General features: G+C 42.6%; 5 protein-coding genes across 5 annotated transcripts; all 5 read left to right on the top strand.

Moving 5' to 3' along the window:
- The first annotated feature begins 216 nt into the window (after positions 1-216).
- On the top strand, positions 217-3005 carry LOC121937655 (protocadherin beta-15-like). Its single transcript, XM_042480981.2, has one exon. The coding sequence runs from the start codon at positions 339-341 to the stop codon at positions 2763-2765; it is 2427 nt and encodes an 808-aa protein (XP_042336915.2). The 5' UTR covers positions 217-338; the 3' UTR covers positions 2766-3005.
- Positions 3006-4015: 1010 nt separating this feature from the next.
- Positions 4016-6877, top strand: LOC148188921 (protocadherin beta-15-like). Its single transcript, XM_088081435.1, has 2 exons — positions 4016-6662; positions 6863-6877. The coding sequence occupies exons 1-2, from the start codon at positions 4269-4271 to the stop codon at positions 6875-6877; spliced, it is 2409 nt and encodes an 802-aa protein (XP_087937561.1). The 5' UTR covers positions 4016-4268.
- Positions 6878-8603: 1726 nt separating this feature from the next.
- On the top strand, positions 8604-11012 carry LOC121966004 (protocadherin beta-15-like). The gene has a single exon (XM_042516109.2). The coding sequence runs from the start codon at positions 8604-8606 to the stop codon at positions 11010-11012; it is 2409 nt and encodes an 802-aa protein (XP_042372043.2).
- Positions 11013-12545: 1533 nt separating this feature from the next.
- Positions 12546-15527, top strand: LOC148188920 (protocadherin beta-16-like). Its single transcript, XM_088081434.1, has 2 exons — positions 12546-15024; positions 15441-15527. The coding sequence occupies exons 1-2, from the start codon at positions 12661-12663 to the stop codon at positions 15525-15527; spliced, it is 2451 nt and encodes an 816-aa protein (XP_087937560.1). The 5' UTR covers positions 12546-12660.
- Positions 15528-17631: 2104 nt separating this feature from the next.
- LOC121940328 (protocadherin beta-15-like) lies at positions 17632-20085 on the top strand. The gene has a single exon (XM_042483119.2). The coding sequence runs from the start codon at positions 17632-17634 to the stop codon at positions 20083-20085; it is 2454 nt and encodes an 817-aa protein (XP_042339053.2).
- Positions 20086-21201: the final 1116 nt, after the last annotated feature.

Raw genomic sequence — 21201 nt, 5'->3', positions numbered from 1 at the left:
GCAAACTATTATTGTGGTTCCTATTTTTATTTATTTTTTTTTAATTTTTTTTGCTGTGGGTGTTGTTTTGATTAATAAGCTTCTCTCACTGGCTATATTCAAAAATCCTATATCGCGTTGTTGTACCCGGACTTATACTCATGGTGTCAGTATGTACCAGTAAACGAGAGGACACGGTCATTCTCCACCCTTCATTTAAAGCCTGCCTCTGCTGTTCCGCTATTGACAAAAACGCTTGGTGATATGACCGCAGAGTAAGGTTTTGTGTAGTACAGGAAATTACGGAGTGCTGTATTTTGACATAATCAGTGGCAGTGAGTGCTCTTTCTGCAGTAAGAATGGGATGCAGCAGATTTGCGCTGCTGTACGGCCTTGCTTTTACTTTTATTGTGCTCAACGATGTCTATGGAGACGTGAGCTACTCAATACCGGAGGAGATGAAACGTGGATCTGTAATTGGAAATATCGCTAAAGATCTGGGACTGGATTTGGGCAGCCTTTCTGCTCGCAAGGCCCGTATCGATGCCGAGGATAGTAACGTCCTGTACTGCGGTGTGAATCTCAATACCGGAGACTTGATTGTACAAGAGAGGATTGACAGAGAGGGGCTTTGTGCAAAAAAGGCATCGTGTGTTGTAAAACAGGAACTCGTACTGGAAAATCCATTAGAACTGCACCGTATTAGTATCCGCGTTCAAGATATCAACGACAACACACCCCAATTTAAAGAGGAATCACTTAAGATCGAAATTCGTGAGTCGGCCGACAAGGGTGCACGTTTTCTTCTGGGGGAGGCACACGATGGAGACATCGGAGAAAATGCTGTTCAGGGTTACTCACTTCAGCAGAATGATCATTTCAAATTAAATGTAAACACTAAATCTGGCGGACGGAAGCATTGCGAATTAGTCTTAGACAAAGAATTAGACAGAGAGGAAAAAAAGGAGATCATGTTATTGCTTACCGCATTTGATGGCGGCTCTCCTCAGAGATCAGGTACTGTAGTCATACATGTCACTGTGCTGGATGCTAACGATAACACCCCAGTGTTTAGCCAGGCCGTTTATAAAGCCAGTCTGCCTGAAAACTCTCCTCTTGATACATTGGTGATCACAGTGAGTGCATCTGATGCAGACGAAGGTTTAAATAGTGAAATTACGTATGGATTTGATCATGTCTTAGATGAAAATAACAACGTGTTTTCTTTAAACTCTGAATCGGGGGAGGTGAGAGTAGCTGGAGCTATTGATTATGAAAAAGTGGCATCGTATGAAATGCAGATTAGTGCAAAAGATGGTCTGGGATTAGTTTCATACGCAACGTTAATGATAGAGATTACTGATATAAATGACAATGCACCAGTTATATACCTGAAATCATTAAGTAATCCCATTCCCGAGAACGTGTCACCTGGTACAGAGGTGGGCATCATTAACGTGCAAGATAGAGACTCTGAGAATAACAGACAGGTCCGCTGCTCCATTCAGCAAAATGTCCCCTTTAAGTTGGTTCCGTCTATTAAAAACTATTATTCTCTGGTGACCACAGGACAACTGGACCGTGAAGTAGTGTCTGATTACAACATTACAATCACTGCCACTGACGAGGGCTCTCCACCTCTGTCCTCCTCTAAAACTGTTCAGTTATCTGTAGCAGACATCAACGACAACCCACCTGTGTTTGAGGAACAGTCGTACAGCGCATATGTGAGTGAAAATAACAAACCTGGCTCCACTTTATGTTCCGTTAGTGCTCGAGACCCCGACTGGAGACAAAACGGTACAGTGATTTATTCTCTGTTAGCCGGTGAGGTGAACGGTGCCCCGGTGTCCTCCTATCTGTCTGTGAACGGAGACACGGGGGTGATCCACGCTGTGAGGTCGTTTGATTATGAACAGTTCAGGAGTTTTAAAGTGCACGTGATGGCCAGAGACAACGGTTCTCCTCCGCTCAGCAGCAACGTGACCGTGAGTGTGTTCATATCGGATGTGAATGACAACTCTCCTCAGATACTGTACCCCGCCCCGGAGGGTAACTCGTTCATGACCGAGCTGGTCCCCAAAGCTGCACACGGAGGCTCTCTGGTGTCCAAAGTGATAGCGGTGGACGCGGACTCCGGACAGAACGCCTGGTTGTCCTATCATATAGTAAAATCCACTGATCCGGGACTTTTCACTATTGGTGTCCACAGCGGAGAGATCAGGACACAGCGGGACATTTCCGAGTCTGACAGCATGAAACAGAACCTTATTGTGTCAGTGAAAGATAACGGACAGCCCTCTCTGTCTGCCACCTGTTCCATGTATTTACTTATTTCTGATAACTTGGCAGAGGTACCAGAACTGAAGGATATTTCTTATGATGAGAAGAACTCCAAACTGACCTCTTATCTGATCATCGCGCTGGTGTCTGTGTCGACGTTTTTCCTGACCTTCATTATTATCATCCTGGGTGTGAGGTTTTGTCGCAGGAGAAAGCCCAGACTGTTATTTGATGGAGCAGTTGCCATCCCCAGCGCTTATCTCCCTCCTAATTACGCAGATGTTGACGGCACAGGAACTTTACGCAGCACTTACAATTATGACGCGTACCTGACAACAGGTTCAAGAACCAGTGACTTTAAGTTTGTGTCCTCTTACAATGACAACACACTGCCTGCTGACCAGACTCTGAGGAAAAGCCCATCAGACTTTGTTGATGCGTTTGGAGATAGTGATGGCTCCCCTGAGGTAGGAACAGGTGTTGAATTCCGTTTGATCTTTTGACACCTCAATCACCCAGCCAATACACTTTCAATTATGATTTATAGTTTCCCCTCTTGTCTTTCTGTTTTGAAACACACTCCTCAGGAAACCTAAGATGTGAGCTGAACTTGCTCCGTGTAATTTAATAATGCTTTACATGTCACTGGCCTGTCGAGACGTCGGTGCAGTGACAAGTTTGACTTGATCTTGTTGATGCAGGTAGAGTTAACAGAAGAGTCATTTTATCTAAGCATGCAGATATTTCAATTTGATCATATAAGAAGAGGCCGTTCATTTTTTCCCCATGCATTTTTTCCCATACTATCCTCTCTTTTAATACAGTGACTATACGTTTTTGGCCATCTCTTTTGAGTTACGCCATCACGGCTAGTTGAGCTTCAGTCTGTTTGTGTCTCTGCACTTGGTGAGCAGATCGAGGAAGAGCTGTCCTTGGTGCTGAACCTTGCTGTCGCTTTTGCGATACGTCTTATCCGTGTCTACGATTTTCTCACCTATCAAAAGTTTTACAATAGTACTAAATACAATTTCAAAAACAACATCAATGCTTTTTTTACATTTGTGTTTCGCTAATACGTTAAAAAAGAAAAAGAAAAAAGGAGTTGATCATGAGTTGAAGGAATGACAATAAATTGCGGTCGGTGTGTAATTTTCTGGAATGTAAGTGCATCTCGTAAACGAATGACCGATCTTTACTGAGACTGTCTGTCACTTTTTCTGCAGGAAGTATTGTTTCCTCCCTTACTTTTAAATTCCAGTGTAGAGTTAAAATCACGAATGTGTTTTCCCGAAGTACAACATGGATGGTATGCTTTCGCTCACTCTTTGTGTGATGTGTTAGTGTGCATCATGTGTCTTTTAAGCTGTTGTCATGTAATTCTGGTGTTGTCTTGAGGTAGCTGAAGGCACAGTTTTACATGGATCACGACAAAGTATTGGATTATAGTTATTTCAGAGAGAGCGAGAGGGACATGCGAGACGAAGCGAGCTTGGAGTGTTTAACGTGCAGCAATAAATTACATGATCTGTGGCCCGAAATTGTTTGATATTTGGGGAGGGTTGTTTAACTATAATCAATACGACGTGCTTTACTCTTATTACTTCAGGAGGAGAGAGAGTATTGTTCATAAAGACTTAAAAGACAATGAGAAAGAATTCCACACAAGTTAAAGAAAAGGTAAAAACACGGTAGCGGCTCACTGCGGGATTAGTACGTTATGAGGATGCATTTTAAATTAAAGTTTGTGGCCAAATGACCGGACTTTGTGTTAAGAAAATTTGCATCACTTCTTTAAGGCTGCTATATTTCATTTGTACTCACGGTGTCACTATAGACCAGCTAAAAAGGCGACTGTTCAGCCTGCTTTGCACACCACCCATTATTTGTTCGACCACCCTTATATTCTCTGTTTCCTTCACGGCAAATGCTTGCAGGAACGTCGATTGAATAACGTAGATTTAATGCTTGGAAATAGCGCCTTTTGATTTTTGCAATACTGTCTGAGGATGATGAGTAGACGGAGCGTAATTCAGAGCTATGGCTTTGTCTTTTTCTTTGTTGCGGTGCACTACGCACACGGAGACCTGAGCTATTCTGTACAGGAGGAGCTCAAGCGCGGATCTGTTATTGGAAATATCGCCAAGGATCTCGGACTGGAGGTCGGCAGACTGTCTGCTCGCAAAGCTCGTGTTGAAATCGAGGGAAACGACAGGCAGTATTGCGGGATTAACCTTCGAAGTGGAGATTTAATCGTTGCGGAAAGAATAGACAGAGAGGAGCACTGTGGAGAAAAGCTTTCGTGTGTTCTGAAATTCGACTTGCTGTTAGAGAATCCATTAGAGTTACACCGGCTGTCTCTGCAGGTGCAGGACATAAACGACAATGCACCAATTTTCCAGAAGGATACTGTAAAGCTGGAAATCACAGAGTCAGCTGCCAAAGGAGCTAGGTATCGCATCAATGCAGCACACGATGCAGATATAGGCAAGAACTCAGTTGAAAGCTACACTTTGCAAGAAAACCCTCACTTTGTGTTCAGTATTCAGACGACAAGTGTTGGCAGAAAATATGGTGAGCTGGTTTTAGAGAAAGAGTTAGACCGCGAAGAACAGCAGGAAATGAAATTATCGCTCACAGCTGTAGATGGTGGTTCTCCTCCGAGATCCGGGACTGTAGTCATACACGTCATTGTACTTGATGCTAATGATAACGCCCCAGTTTTCACTGAGGCCGTATATACAGCCAAGTTACCTGAAAACTCACCCATGAAAACTCCAGTTATCACTGTAAGTGCATCAGATGCAGATGAAGGTGTAAACGGAGAGGTTACATATGAATTTAGCCGACTGTCTGATAGATCGCGAAAGCTTTTTTCACTGGATGAGAAAACTGGAGAAATCAGTGTGACAGGTGAGATAGATTATGAAGAGGGATCAAAATATGAAGTATTTGTTGAGGCCAAAGATGGTTATGGCCTCTCTTCAGAAGCAAATGTTATTATTGAAATCACTGATGTGAATGACAACGCCCCGATAATATATCTAAAATCACTGTCTAACCCCATACCTGAGAATGTGTCACCTGGTACAGAGGTGGGCATCATTAACGTGCAGGATAGAGACTCTGAGAATAACAGACAGGTCCGTTGCTCCATACAACAAAATGTCCCTTTTAAGTTGGTTCCGTCTATTAAAAACTATTATTCTCTGGTGACCACAGGACAACTGGACCGCGAAGTAGTGTCTGATTACAACATTACAATCACTGCCACTGACGAGGGCTCTCCACCTCTGTCCTCCTCTAAAACTGTTCAGTTATCTGTAGCAGACATCAACGACAACCCACCTGTGTTTGAGGAACAGTCGTACAGCGCATATGTGAGTGAAAATAACAAACCTGGCTCCACTTTATGTTCCGTTAGTGCTCGAGACCCCGACTGGAGACAAAACGGTACCGTGATTTATTCTCTGTTAGCCGGTGAGGTGAACGGTGCGCCGGTGTCCTCCTATCTGTCTGTGAACGGAGACACGGGGGTGATCCACGCTGTGAGGTCGTTTGATTATGAACAGTTCAGGAGTTTTAAAGTGCACGTGATGGCCAGAGACAACGGTTCTCCTCCGCTCAGCAGCAACGTGACCGTGAGTGTGTTCATATTGGATGTGAATGACAACTCTCCTCAGATACTGTACCCCGCCCCGGAGGGCAACTCGTTCATGACCGAGCTGGTCCCCAAAGCTGCACACGGAGGCTCTCTGGTGTCCAAAGTGATAGCGGTGGACGCGGACTCCGGACAGAACGCCTGGCTGTCCTATCACATAGTGAAATCCACTGATCCGGGACTTTTCACTATTGGTGTCCACAGTGGAGAGATCAGGACACAGCGGGACATTTCCGAGTCTGACAGCATGAAACAGAACCTTATTGTGTCAGTGAAAGATAACGGACAGCCCTCTCTGTCTGCCACCTGTTCCATGTATTTACTTATTTCTGATAACTTGGCTGAGGTGCCAGAACTGAAGGATATTTCTTATGATGAGAAGAACTCCAAACTGACCTCTTATCTGATCATCGCGCTGGTGTCTGTGTCGACGTTTTTCCTGACCTTCATTATTATCATCCTGGGTGTGAGGTTTTGTCGCAGGAGAAAGCCCAGACTGTTGTTTGATGGAGCAGTTGCCATCCCCAGCGCTTATCTCCCTCCTAATTACGCAGATGTTGACGGCACAGGAACTTTACGCAGCACTTACAATTATGATGCGTACCTGACAACAGGTTCAAGAACCAGTGACTTTAAGTTTGTGTCCTCTTACAATGACAACACACTACCTGCTGACCAGACTCTGAGGAAAAGTCCTTCAGACTTTGCTGACGCGTTTGGGGATAGTCATGGCTCTCCTGAGGTAGGGGATATTTTAAATCACTCCGCTGGCATCGAACGTCCTGGAGAAAGTCATTCTGCAGTGTGTGTTTTGAGTATTTTCAGTTGAGTCACTATTGTCTGCGATGATTCTGGTCACATACACTTTTAATTGATCCAATAGTTTTTAAGACACCTTGCTGGCTCCTAAGGAGTTTAAGCTTTCGCCTTTTCTCGATGCAGTTCTCGATGACCTAATATCACTTTATTATTTTCCGTTTAAAAATCACAACTTTATATCCGTTTTCTTTTTCCTCTCTAAAATACTCACATTGAAGAAAACCAGATCTTAAAACAACATTTACAAACAGTACAACTCCTATCCGGTCACTTTACCCGCCACACACAAGAGCAGGGACACACGCAGTTACAGTATGCGCACATACTCTTGTTTAAAAAAAGTCTGTATTGTCTTATAATTCTTTGGAATTCTTCACGTGATTTTAGACTCATTTTAAAAGTTTATTTGTGTCCATCTGCTTCCCTGGTTGCTCCCTTTTCTGTCCCAAACTGTGAAAGCGTTCGGGTTTACACTGCATTTGTCTCTGTCCTTGGTGCTGAACTCCACAGGATCTTCTTATGTATTTGTCATAGCTTTCCCTGTGTTTTATGCTGTTAGCATTTTCCCGTTTTGTGGAATTTTTGGCAACGACTACAGGCTTTGCTGAAATATTATATTCGTCCTGCTATGATGTTTTCTTATGAATCGGTCTGTGCAGTAATTTGGTGACATTGTCGTTTTTCGTTTTTCTTTGCAGTAGCTGTTGATCACAGTCAGCTCGTTTTTAAAGTTTGCCAAATATGACAGTTACATATTACATATATTTGGACAATGGGGTATGCAATGTTTGAAGCTGCATCTAAACATTACTAATCTTTTTTATGTTGTTTAAGCATTAAAGATATTTTTGCTGGTTGTAATTGGAGTTTCATGCATTCATAGAACCTATAGATGTTGTGCTGATTTTACCCGGCAGTATACTCAATATTCTTACAGCATTCAAGATTGAGTTTTCTTTTTGTTTTGTTTTGCTTTTGTTTTTAAATGCAGGGCGTTAACTGAAAGCACAAAACGGGTTATGGTTTGTTAAAAAATACAAAACAGGTCAGTTTCTAATGTATAACAGGCAGACGATGGCCTAGCAGTTCGTTAAGACAGCACTGTATTTTCACTTGCTTTCATTTTATAAAATCACGAAGTGAACAGTGTTTTCTGAAGATACGAGCTCCAGGGCACATGAAGACTTTTAAAAGTGTCCTCTGTGTTTCTTGTTCCAAACTCAAACCAGTAAAATGGAAATGTGAGGAAATGGAAGAAAAAAAAAAACGCCACCAAAAAATTATCAAGGGAGATAATTATTTGGATATTGCTTTGCACAGTTTTGACATCACATGAATGAAACAGACAGACACAAAACAATTCCTACATGAAAGCCCCCCCCCGTCTTCAGCCATTTATGTGCTCGTTCTATAAGGAAATGTAAAATCTTTCCCAGAAATAGTTACAGCAGTTCAATGTTTGTGTTCCTTTTTTTCCTCCATCGGAAGTATCCAGTGGTTTTGCATCTTGTTTAGTCATTCTACGCGGTAAACATTGTTCTTTTGTTGTTTACTTTTCGGATATGTCAAGGATTTTTTGTGGTGCATCTTTTAAATGTGGAAAGGATAAAACTACATCGTCTTGTTATACCTAAACTTACACTCATGGTGTCAGTATGTACCAGCAAACGAGAGGGCCCAGTCATTCCCCACCCTTCTGTCTCAACGAATTCAAAGCTTGACTCTGCTGTTGTTTCGCTTTTGACGAAATCCACCGAGTGCAGGACTGCAGTGTGATCTTTTTTGTTTATTTCAGAAAATTACGAATGCATCGTTGATATATTTTTGACCTGCTTTGTGGTATTTGTATCCTCCCGTAGTAACAATGGGATGCAGCAGAATTGCGCTGCTTTACGGCCTAGCTTTTATTTTTCTTGTACTCAACCTTGTCTTTGGAGACGTGAGCTACTCCATACCGGAGGAGATGAAACGTGGATCTGTAATTGGAAATATCGCTAAGGATCTGGGCCTGGATTTGGGCAAACTGTCTGCTCGCAAGGCTCGCATCGATACTGAAGATAACAACGTGAAGTACTGCGGTGTAAATCTCAACACCGGAGATTTGATCGTACAAGAAAGGATTGACAGAGAGGGGCTTTGTGCGAAAAAGGCTTCGTGTGTCGTAAAACAGGAACTTGTATTGGAAAATCCTTTAGAGCTTCACCGTATTAGTATCCGCGTTCAAGATATTAATGACAATTCACCCCAGTTTAAAGAGGAGTCACTTAATTTTGAAATCAGAGAATCAGCCGTAAAGGGTGCGGGTTTTCTCTTGGATGAGGCACACGACACAGACATCGGAGAAAATGCTGTTCAGGGCTATTCGCTTCAGAAGAATGATCATTTCAAATTAAGTGTAAAGACAAAGGGCGGTGGACGGAAATATGGTGAACTAGTCTTAGACAAAGAATTAGATAGAGAGGACAAAAAGGAGCTTTCGTTATTGCTTACTGCATTTGATGGTGGCTCTCCTCAGAGATCAGGTACTGTAGTCATACACATCACTGTGCTGGATGCTAATGATAACGCCCCAGTGTTTAGCCAGGCCGTTTATAAAGCCAGTCTGCCTGAAAACTCTTCACTCGATACTGTTGTACTCATAGTGAGTGCTACTGATGCAGACGAGGGAGTGAATGGTGATGTTGCTTTTGGATTTGATCATGTTTCAGATGAAAACCAAGTTTTCTTTCTAAACCCTAAAACGGGAGAAGTTAAGGTGTCTGGATCTATTGATTACGAGAAAGAGTCGTCATATGAAATGCAGATAAGCGCCAAAGATGGTCTGGGTTTGGCGTCATATGCAACGGTAATAATTGAGATTACTGATATCAATGACAACGCACCAGTTATATACCTGAAATCACTGTCTAATCCCATACCTGAGAATGTGTCACCTGGTACAGAGGTGGGCATCATTAACGTGCAGGATAGAGACTCTGAGAATAACAGACAGGTCCGCTGCTCCATTCAGCAAAACGTCCCCTTTAAGTTGGTTCCTTCTATTAAAAACTATTATTCTCTGGTGACCACAGGACAACTGGACCGTGAAGTAGTATCTGATTACAACATTACAATCACTGCCACTGACGAGGGCTCTCCACCTCTGTCCTCCTCTAAAACTGTTCAGTTATCTGTAGCAGACATCAACGACAACCCACCTGTGTTTGAGGAACAGTCGTACAGCGCATATGTGAGTGAAAATAACAAACCTGGCTCCACTTTATGTTCCGTTAGTGCTCGAGACCCCGACTGGAGACAAAACGGTACAGTGATTTATTCTCTGTTAGCCGGTGAGGTGAACGGTGCCCCGGTGTCCTCCTATCTGTCTGTGAACGGAGACACGGGGGTGATCCACGCTGTGAGGTCGTTTGATTATGAACAGTTCAGGAGTTTTAAAGTGCACGTGATGGCCAGAGACAACGGTTCTCCTCCGCTCAGCAGCAACGTGACCGTGAGTGTGTTCATATCGGATGTGAATGACAACTCTCCTCAGATACTGTACCCCGCCCCGGAGGGTAACTCGTTCATGACCGAGCTGGTCCCCAAAGCTGCACACGGAGGCTCTCTGGTGTCCAAAGTGGTAGCGGTGGACGCGGACTCCGGACAGAACGCCTGGCTGTCCTATCATATAGTGAAATCCACTGATCCGGGACTTTTCACTATTGGTGTCCACAGCGGAGAGATCAGGACACAGCGGGACATTTCCGAGTCTGACAGCATGAAACAGAACCTTATTGTGTCAGTGAAAGATAACGGACAGCCCTCTCTGTCTGCCACCTGTTCCATGTATTTACTTATTTCTGATAACTTGGCTGAGGTGCCAGAACTGAAGGATATTTCTTATGATGAGAAGAACTCCAAACTGACCTCTTATCTGATCATCGCGCTGGTGTCAGTGTCGACGTTTTTCCTGACCTTCATTATCATCATCCTGGGTGTGAGGTTTTGTCGCAGGAGAAAGCCCAGACTGTTGTTTGATGGAGCAGTTGCCATCCCCAGCGCTTATCTCCCTCCTAATTACGCAGATGTTGACGGCACAGGAACTTTACGCAGCACTTACAATTATGACGCGTACCTGACAACAGGTTCAAGAACCAGTGACTTTAAGTTCGTGTCTTCTTACAATGACAACACACTGCCTGCTGACCATACTCTGAGGAAGAGTCCATCAGACTTTGCTGACGCGTTTGGAGATGCTGAAGCCTCACCAGAGGTAAAATCGTTAAATCCATGATGTTATATTCTCCCAAAGTCAAGTCGTTTTTCGTTATTTTAACCACAACTGAAACGTGCAAATACAATCGGCATAGAAATCGATATGTTTAATCTTTATTTACGTTCATTTAATTATTTTTCCTTGTATTTTCTCGTTCCAATCCTCCAGTTGCGATCATATTTGTTCTGACAGTTTGCTTGTTAATGTCACAGGAAAGGAGTTACATTTAGAAAAGAAGTTCAAACGCACAACGTATAAAAAAATGTTGTATAGAGAAATACTTTTACATTTTTTTATTTATTTTATTTTTTTTTACAATTTTGGCGAAAGCTGTTGTGGCCAGGGGCTTGTCCTCTCACAAAGTAGAAGCATATATAAGTTTGCTTTTTCATAAGAACATTCGAGATCCACTTTAAATGTTGTTGCTGTTGTCCTTTACAGATTCTTAATTTGACTGATAAAAAGCCTCTGGTAATTCAATTTGGACAGGCTTGAAAAAGTAGACAGTTGTAGTGTTTTGCTATTAAGTTTCTTTTTCATATTTCTGCTTCTGTTTTGTTCTGAATGAGAAATTGTTTTATATTCAATCAACAACGTCAAGTATAAGGATTTGAAAAAAAACATTTTTGTGGCAGTAGGGGTTTTCATAAATAGGGTCTTAAGATTTTTTATTCATTTTTATTTTTGACTTGCTGCTTTTGTCGTTTGTGTTAATGGGTTTAGGATAGAAAGTTTTACACTCATTCAATCAAACGCTTGTCATGTTTCGATCACCTGCTCTCTCTCTCTCTGTCTGTCGATCTGTCTTTCTGTCAGCAAAGCAATGTTTCATTAAGCTGTGATTTCATGGCGTAGCCCATTGCAGGGTTGACACATTGATAGGGTTTAGTGATTTTGCTTTTTAGCAGATATGATTTGTTTGGATTTATCAATCTCTGTCATTGCACATTGATACATGTTAAGGCGGTGTTTTATTTTTGAGGTTAGTGCGTCAGTCGAGCGTTGATCTGTCAGAAACATACTTACTGTGGCCGCATTCTAATATATTATCAGGAGATGTTGCGTTTTTATTTTCAGACCAAAATGTTTTCTCTTGACATTACACTGGAAATAAGCATTGACGATTCATTTTTAATGAGTGCAAATCATCTGTAAATAATTGTGTACTATTTTTTTTCTTACGATCACAGCCTCTATTGTTTTATGACGATGCTTCATATGGAAAAACAGTAATATCAACGTCTTGTAATTTTAAGATATCACGTGTCAGTATTATTATACTACTATTACTGCAACTACTACTACTACTACTACTACTACTGCTACTACTACTAGTACTACTACTACCACTACTACTACTACTACTACTACTACTACTACTTCTACTACTACTAATAATAATGGAAGTTGTATATGCATCCTATGCCATTTCTTTATTCCACTCTGGGTGTCGCTATTCACCAGTCTACGTGAAGCGTTTTCACTCCACCCTCTGGTGTATAGACCAATAAAAGGGCAGTTTTTCAGTTGCTGTTGGTTCTGTGATGCAAACAGAGCAATTGCGGAGATCTGTGGATTTTCTTCTCATGACTTATCTCTATCATTCTTATTGAATTTTCAATCAAAACGTGGGGCGTTTTCTATTTAAAAAACCCTGATTGCCAGGATGGGGCTCAGACTGAGCTGCTTCATTTTCTTTCTTCTCATGTGGCAAGCCGCGTATGGGGACGCGAGCTATTCCTTTCAAGAGGAAATGAAGCGCGGATCCGTTATTGGGAATATAGGGAAGGACCTTAATCTGGACCGGAGTAAACTGTCTGCAAGGAATGCTCGTGTTGATGCCGCAGGGAATCGCAAACGTTATTGTGACATCAGTCTCAGCACTGGAGATTTAATTGTTGCCGACAGGATCGACAGGGAGGAGCTTTGTGGAGAAAAGCTGTCCTGTGTACTAAAACGCGATCTTGTGCTGGAGAATCCGCTAGAACTACATTCGTTCAGTCTGCACATTCAAGATATTAATGATAACTCGCCAGAATTTAATGAAAAATCAATCAGTATAGAAATTCGAGAGTCGGCAGACAGGGGAGCTCGTTTTGTGATCGAGGAGGCGCACGATGCGGATGTAGGACAGAATTCAGTTCAGCATTACAGCCTTAAAAAGAACGATCATTTCATTTTGGCTGACGGAGGGGAGTCAGTTGAGCTTGTTCTTGAAAAGGAGCTTGATCGAGAGAAACAAAAACAGATTAATTTGCTTCTCACAGCTTTAGATGGTGGCTCTCCTCAGAGATCAGGTACTGTAGTCATACACGTCACTGTGCTGGATGCTAATGATAACGCCCCAGTGTTTAGCCAGGCCGTTTATAAAGCCAGTCTGCCTGAAAACTCTCCTGTAGATACTGTAGTGGTCACTGTGAGCGCTACTGACGCAGATGAAGGAGTCAATGGTGATGTCACCTATGACTTTAGTCATGTTACTGATGATGTGAGGAAGCTTTTCAGTATTGACCGTAAAAACGGCAAAATAAAAGTGAATGGTGCGATTGACTTTGAAACCGTTACAACATATGATTTGCGCATTAAAGCAAAAGATGGATTAGGATTGTCGTCATACACAAAGGTAACTGTTGATGTTGCAGACGTAAATGACAACGTGCCAGTAATCTATGTGAAATCTCTGGCAAATCCAGTACCTGAGAATGTGTCACCTGGTACAGAGGTGGGCATCATTAACGTGCAGGATGCAGATTCTGGTAATAATCAACAGGTCCGCTGCTCCATTCAACAAAACGTCCCTTTTAAGTTGGTTCCTTCTATTAAAAACTATTATTCTCTGGTGAGCACAGGACAACTGGACCGCGAAGTAGTGTCTGATTACAACATTACAATCACTGCCACTGACGAGGGCTCTCCACCTCTGTCCTCCTCTAAAACTGTTCAGTTATCTGTAGCAGACATCAACGACAACCCACCTGTGTTTGAGGAACAGTCGTACAGCGCATATGTGAGTGAAAATAACAAACCTGGCTCCACCTTATGTTCAGTTAGTGCTCGAGACCCCGACTGGAGACAAAACGGTACAGTGATTTATTCTCTGTTAGCCGGTGAGGTGAACGGTGCGCCGGTGTCCTCCTATCTGTCTGTGAACGGAGACACGGGGGTGATCCACGCTGTGAGGTCGTTTGATTATGAACAGTTCAGGAGTTTTAAAGTGCACGTGATGGCCCGAGACAACGGTTCTCCTCCGCTCAGCAGCAACGTGACCGTGAGTGTGTTCATATCGGATGTGAATGACAACTCTCCTCAGATACTGTACCCCGCCCCGGAGGGCAACTCGTTCATGACCGAACTGGTCCCCAAAGCTGCACACGGAGGCTCTCTGGTGTCCAAAGTGATAGCGGTGGACGCGGACTCCGGACAGAACGCCTGGCTGTCCTATCATATAGTGAAATCCACTGATCCGGGACTTTTCACTATTGGTGTCCACAGCGGAGAGATCAGGACACAGCGGGACATTTCCGAGTCTGACAGCATGAAACAGAACCTTATTGTGTCAGTGAAAGATAACGGACAGCCCTCTCTGTCTGCCACCTGTTCCATGTATTTACTTATTTCTGATAACTTGGCTGAGGTACCAGAACTGAAGGATATTTCTTATGATGAGAAGAACTCCAAACTGACCTCTTATCTGATCATCGCGCTGGTGTCAGTGTCGACGTTTTTCCTGACCTTCATTATCATCATCCTGGGTGTGAGGTTTTGTCGCAGGAGAAAGCCCAGACTGTTGTTTGATGGAGCAGTTGCCATCCCCAGCGCTTATCTCCCTCCTAATTACACAGATGTTGACGGCACAGGAACTTTACGCAGCACTTACAATTATGACGCGTACCTGACAACAGGTTCAAGAACCAGTGACTTTAAGTTCGTGTCATCTTACAATGACAACACACTACCTGCTGACCAGACTCTGAGGAAAAGTCCATCAGACTTTGCTGATGTGTTTGGAGATAGTGATGGTTCTCCCGAGGTAGGAACGGGTTTTACATTTCGTTTGATTTTTTGACAGCTTTATCATCCAGCAAACATGCGATGTTTTCGAGGCGCCTTTCTCGTTTTTCTTTTCTGAAACGAATATCCCAGAGAATTTACGGCATGAGTTGAACTAACCCCTTGACAATTCATTTTGCTGTACATGTCACTACAAACTTTAATGCACTGTGAAGTTATATTTGCAGTGACAAGTTACGCTTGTTTCTAATTGTATCGATGCATGCAGATTTTTATAATTTGTGGTTGTTCAAGGCTGTTTATTTCTTTTGATATACTTATTCCAAACGGCCCCATCTTTTAACACAACTTCTAAGTTTTTGCATATCTTCATGAGCCAACACGACTGGTTGAGCTTCAGTCTGTTTTTGTGTCTCTGTCCTTGGTGCTGAGCAGACCCCGTCGGCGCTGTCCTTGGTGCTGAACCTCTCCGTTGCTAAAATCACTAGAACAATCAGATATTCCCGGCCTCACCCTTTCTGACTCAGAGATTAAATGGCTACTTTTTGCAGATGATCTCATATTGCTGGCTCCATCTAAAGAGGCCTTACAACAGCAACTTGATCATCTGCAAAACTTCTGTCAATCCTGGGCCCTGACAGTTAATCTGGAGAAGGCTAGGGTTATGGTCTTCCAGAAACGACCCAGATGTTAGGGAAACCCAAATATGTTTTTGCTGGGCTCAACCGACATCGAACACATACACAACTACATATATTTGAGACTAAACATTAACTCTATAGGACATTTCAATCTGGCCCCGAATGATCTCAGAGACAAGGGTAAAAAAGGGCCTTCTATGCTATAAAATAGTCTTAAAACATTAATATACCCATCAGAATCCTGCTCAAAATATTCCCATCCATAATCGAATCAATAATACTGTATGGTAGTGAAGAATGGGGTCCTCTTGTAAATCAGGACTTTGAAAAATGGGACAAACAACTAATTTAAACCCAACACACTGAGTTCTGTAAGAGCATCCTCAAAGTCCACAGGAACACGCCCAGCAATGGCTGCAGGGCTGAACTAGGGCATTTTCCCCTTTTAATTAAGATAAAAAAAAAAGAGCCATCAAATTCTACAAACACCTAAAAGCAAGCGATCCCAACTCCTACTACTACAGAGCTCTTCATTGCCAAGAAGACAACATAGAGAAGTGTCTCCTCAGCCAGCTGGTGCTGAGGCTCACAACAGCACAAGGCCTCAGGACAGCCCTCACACAATCTGGCCCAACCAAATTAGAGCTGAAGAAAAAGAACATTACTTTAACTATTGGACATCCATCACAAATACTCAAAGCAAACTTCAGTGCTATTTGGCTCTAAACAGACAATACACGATGGCCGACTATCTGAGCAGCGTGATTGATCAGAAACTGAGAAAGACATTGACGATGTACAGACTCAGTGGTCACAGCTTAGCTATAGAGAGTGGGAGACACAGGCAGACCTGGCTGCCTAGTGAAGACAGGTTGTGTCAGCTCTGTCCACAAAGAGTGATGGAGACAGAGAAACATTTCCTGCTACACTGTAGAACATATGATAATATTAGAGTAAAGTTCATCACACAAATTAAATGTAAATGCCAAGATTTTGAAGCTCTCACTGACCAGACAAAAATACAGTATCTACTGGGCGAAAGCAGTGTCTGTGTCATAGAAACAGCAAAGTATGTTGGTGCATGTCACAGCCCACGGCACAACTGCACGCCTGCACGTCTTAGTTTTTGTTTTATTTTTTTTTGGTGTTTTTTTTTTTTTTTTGTTACGTCTATATACAGTAGACATACCACACACACACACACACACACACACACACACACACACACACACAAAACAAAATGTTCTTGCTCTTTTTATTTATGCATCTATTTTTTATGCAATGGATTGCTATTGATTTGAATATCATTATTGATTTTTTTTTCTTGTATTTATCTATATCATCATTTAATTGTAGCTGAGACTTTGGCAATATTGTTTTACAAACATTCATGGCAATAAAGCAAATTGAATTGAAAACTGAACTGAGAGAAAGACAGAGAAAGAGAGAGAGAATCAGGGTGAGAGAGAGAGGCGAATCTTAGCGAGCTTGGGATGTTTACCATGCAGTATTTGAGGACATGATTTGTGGTCCAACATGGGACGATTGCTGTGAACTGCTTGACATGAATTACTTCAGGAGAAGATATATTGTTTATAAAGGCTCATTAGACACTGATGACGCATCTTCACTTGACTTAAAGACAAGATAAAACACCATGGCGCGTCATTTCGCTTCTTAGTAAGTTATTAGAATGCGTGTCAATTCAATCATTGAGGCCAAACGACCTGATTTTGTGTTGAGAAAATTCATATCACTTTGTAACGCTGCTACATTTCATTTGTACTCACGGTGTCACTATAGACCAGCTAAAAAGGCAAGTGTTCAGCCTGCTTTGCACACCACCCATTATTTGTTCGACCACCCTTGTATTCTCTGTTTCCTTCAACACTGACGGCAAATGCTTGGAGGAACTTCGATTGAATAACGTGGATTTAATGCTTGAAAATAGCGTGTTTTTATTTTCGTTATACTGTCTGAGGATGATGAGTAGCCGGAGCGTAATTCAGAGCTATGGCTTTGTCCTTTTCTTTGTTGCTGTGCATTACGCACACGGAGACCTGAGCTATTCTGTACAGGAGGAGCTCAAGCGCGGATCTGTTATTGGAAATATCGCCAAGGATCTCGGACTGGATGTCGGCCGACTGTCTGCTCGCAAAGCTCGTGTTGACATGGAGGGAAACGACAGACAATATTGCGGGATTAACCTTCGAAGCGGAGATTTAATCGTTGCGGAAAGAATAGACAGAGAGGAGCACTGTGGAGAAAAGCCTTCGTGTGTTCTGAAATTCGACTTGCTGTTAGAGAATCCATTGGAGTTACACCGGCTGTCTCTGCAGGTGCAGGACATAAACGACAATGCACCAATTTTCCCGAAAGACACTGTCAAGCTGGAAATTAGGGAGTCAGCTGACAAAGGAGCCAGGTATCGCATTAATGCAGCACAAGATGCAGATATAGGCAAGAACTCAGTTGAAAGCTACATTTTGCAAGAAAACCCTCACTTTGTTTTCAGTATTCAGACGACAAGTGCTGGCAGAAAATACGGCGAGTTGGTTTTAGAGAAAGAGTTAGACCGAGAAGAGCAGCAGGAAATGAAATTATCGCTCACAGCTGTAGATGGTGGTTCTCCTCCGAGATCCGGGACTGTAGTCATACACGTCATTGTACTTGATGCTAATGATAACGCCCCAGTTTTCACTGAGGCCGTATATACAGCCAAGTTACCTGAAAACTCACCCATGAAAACTCCAGTTATAACTGTAAGAGCATCAGATGCAGATGAAGGTGTAAACGGAGAACTTACATATGAATTTAGCCGACTGTCTGATAAATCACAGAAGCTTTTTTCACTGGATGAGCAAACTGGAGAAATCAGTGTGACAGGTGACATCGATTATGAAGAGGGGTCAAAATATGAAGTATTTGTTGAGGCCAAAGATGGTTATGGCCTCTCTTCAGAAGCCAAAGTTATTATTGAAATCACTGATGTGAATGACAACGCCCCGTTGATTTATCTTAAATCTGTCAACAATCCCATACCTGAGAACGTGTCACCTGGTACAGAGGTGGGCATCATTAATGTGCAAGACAGAGACTCTGAGAATAACAGACAGGTCCGCTGCTCCATTCAGCAAAACGTCCCTTTTAAGTTGGTTCCTTCTATTAAAAACTATTATTCTCTGGTGACCACAGGACAACTGGACCGTGAAGTAGTGTCTGATTACAACATTACAATCACTGCCACTGACGAGGGCTCTCCACCTCTGTCCTCCTCTAAAACTGTTCAGTTATCTGTAGCAGACATCAACGACAACCCACCTGTGTTTGAGGAACAGTCGTACAGCGCATATGTGAGTGAAAATAACAAACCTGGCTCCACTTTATGTTCCGTTAGTGCTCGAGACCCCGACTGGAGACAAAACGGTACAGTGATTTATTCTCTGTTAGCCGGTGAGGTGAACGGTGCGCCGGTGTCCTCCTATCTGTCTGTGAACGGAGACACGGGGGTGATCCACGCTGTGAGGTCGTTTGATTATGAACAGTTCAGGAGTTTTAAAGTGCACGTGATGGCCAGAGACAACGGTTCTCCTCCGCTCAGCAGCAACGTGACCGTGAGTGTGTTCATATCGGATGTGAATGACAACTCTCCTCAGATACTGTACCCCGCCCCGGAGGGCAACTCGTTCATGACCGAGCTGGTCCCCAAAGCTGCACACGGAGGCTCTCTGGTGTCCAAAGTGATAGCGGTGGACGCGGACTCCGGACAGAACGCCTGGCTGTCCTATCATATAGTGAAATCCACTGATCCGGGACTTTTCACTATTGGTGTCCACAGCGGAGAGATCAGGACACAACGGGACATTTCCGAGTCTGACAGCATGAAACAGAACCTTATTGTGTCAGTGAAAGATAACGGACAGCCCTCTCTGTCTGCCACCTGTTCCATGTATTTACTTATTTCTGATAACTTGGCTGAGGTGCCAGAACTGAAGGATATTTCTTATGATGAGAAGAACTCCAAACTGACCTCTTATCTGATCATCGCGCTGGTGTCAGTGTCGACGTTTTTCCTGACCTTCATTATCATCATCCTGGGTGTGAGGTTTTGTCGCAGGAGAAAGCCCAGACTGTTGTTTGATGGAGCAGTTGCCATCCCCAGCGCTTATCTCCCTCCTAATTACGCAGATGTTGACGGCACAGGAACTTTACGCAGCACTTACAATTATGACGCGTACCTGACAACAGGTTCAAGAACCAGTGACTTTAAGTTTGTGTCCTCTTACAATGACAACACACTGCCTGCTGACCAGACTCTGAGGAAAAGTCCATCAGACTTTGCTGATGCATTTGGGGATAGTGATGGCTCTCCTGAGGTAGGGGATATTTTATATCACTCCGCTGGCATCGAACGTCCTGAAGAAAGTCATGTGTTTTGAGTATTTTTAGTTGAGTCACTATTATCTGCAGTGATTCTGGTCACATACACTTTTAATTGGCCCAGTAGTTTTAAAGACACCTTGCTGGCTCCTCAGAAGTTTAAAGCTTTCGCTTTTTCTCGATGCAGTTCTCGGTGACCTTATATCACTTTATTATTTTTCGTTTAAATATCACAGCTTTATGTTCGTTTCCCTCTTCCTGTCTTAAATACTCACACTGAAGTCAATCATATCTTAAAACAACATTTACAAACAGTAAACCCATATCCGCCACCACCAAAGAGCAGATACAAACGCCGTTACAGTATGCGCACATACTCTTGAAGTCTGTATTGTCTTGCAATTCTTCTGAATTTTTCACGTGGTTTTTTAAACTTATTCAAAAGTTTATTTGTGTCCATCTGCGTCCCTGGTTGCTCCCTTGTCTGTCCCAAAAAGTGAAAGCTTTTGGGTTTATACTGCATTTGTCTCTGTCCTTGGTGCTGAACTCCACTGGCTCTTCTTATGTATTTGTCATAGCTTTCCCTGTGTTTTATGCTGTTGGCGTTTTCCCGTTTTGTGGAATATTGGCAACGACTATTATACAGTTTTGCTTAAATAGTTATATTCGTCCTGCTCTGATGTTTTCTTGTGAATCGGCCCTTGCTGTAATCTAGTGACATTGTCGTTTTTCATTTTTCTTTGCAGTAACTGTTGAACACAGTCAACTCGTTTTTAAGGTTTGCCAAATATGACAGTTAAATATTACATATATTTGGACAATAGCGTATGCAATGTTTGGACCCGCATCTAAAACATTTAATAATCTTTTTATGATGTTTAAGTGTTGAAAATATTTTGTGCAGCTTATATTTGGAGTTTCATTCATTCACAGAACCTATGGATGATGTGTAGATTTTACCCGGCAGTATACTCAATATTCTTACAGCATTCAAGATTGAGCTGTTTATTGTTGTTGTTGTTGTTGTTGTTGTTGTTGTTGTTGTTGGTTTTTTTTTTGTTTTTTTTTTTAATGCAGTGCGATAACTGAAAACACTAAACGGTTTACAGTTTGTTTCAAAAACACGACAGTTCAGTTTATAATGTATAACAGGCGGACGATGGCCTAGCAGGTTC

The sequence above is a fragment of the Plectropomus leopardus genome, chromosome 8, assembly GCF_026936395.1.
Source record: "Plectropomus leopardus strain MGB_pleo_1.0 chromosome 8, ASM2693639v1, whole genome shotgun sequence".
Taxonomy (NCBI): domain Eukaryota; kingdom Metazoa; phylum Chordata; class Actinopteri; order Perciformes; family Serranidae; genus Plectropomus; species Plectropomus leopardus.
The sequence above is the reverse complement of the archived record's forward strand: the minus strand, read 5'-3'. Positions and strand labels throughout refer to the sequence as shown.

Coding starts and splice junctions, on each gene's coding strand:
- LOC121937655 (XM_042480981.2), top strand. CDS start 339: ATGGGATGCAGCAGATTTGCGCTGCTGTACGGCCTTGCTTTTACTTTT.
- LOC148188921 (XM_088081435.1), top strand. CDS start 4,269: ATGATGAGTAGACGGAGCGTAATTCAGAGCTATGGCTTTGTCTTTTTC.
- LOC121966004 (XM_042516109.2), top strand. CDS start 8,604: ATGGGATGCAGCAGAATTGCGCTGCTTTACGGCCTAGCTTTTATTTTT.
- LOC148188920 (XM_088081434.1), top strand. CDS start 12,661: ATGGGGCTCAGACTGAGCTGCTTCATTTTCTTTCTTCTCATGTGGCAA. Junction 15,025..15,440: donor ATAGTGATGGTTCTCCCGAG/GTAGGAACGGGT, acceptor GGTGCTGAGCAG/ACCCCGTCGGCGCTGTCCTT.
- LOC121940328 (XM_042483119.2), top strand. CDS start 17,632: ATGAGTAGCCGGAGCGTAATTCAGAGCTATGGCTTTGTCCTTTTCTTT.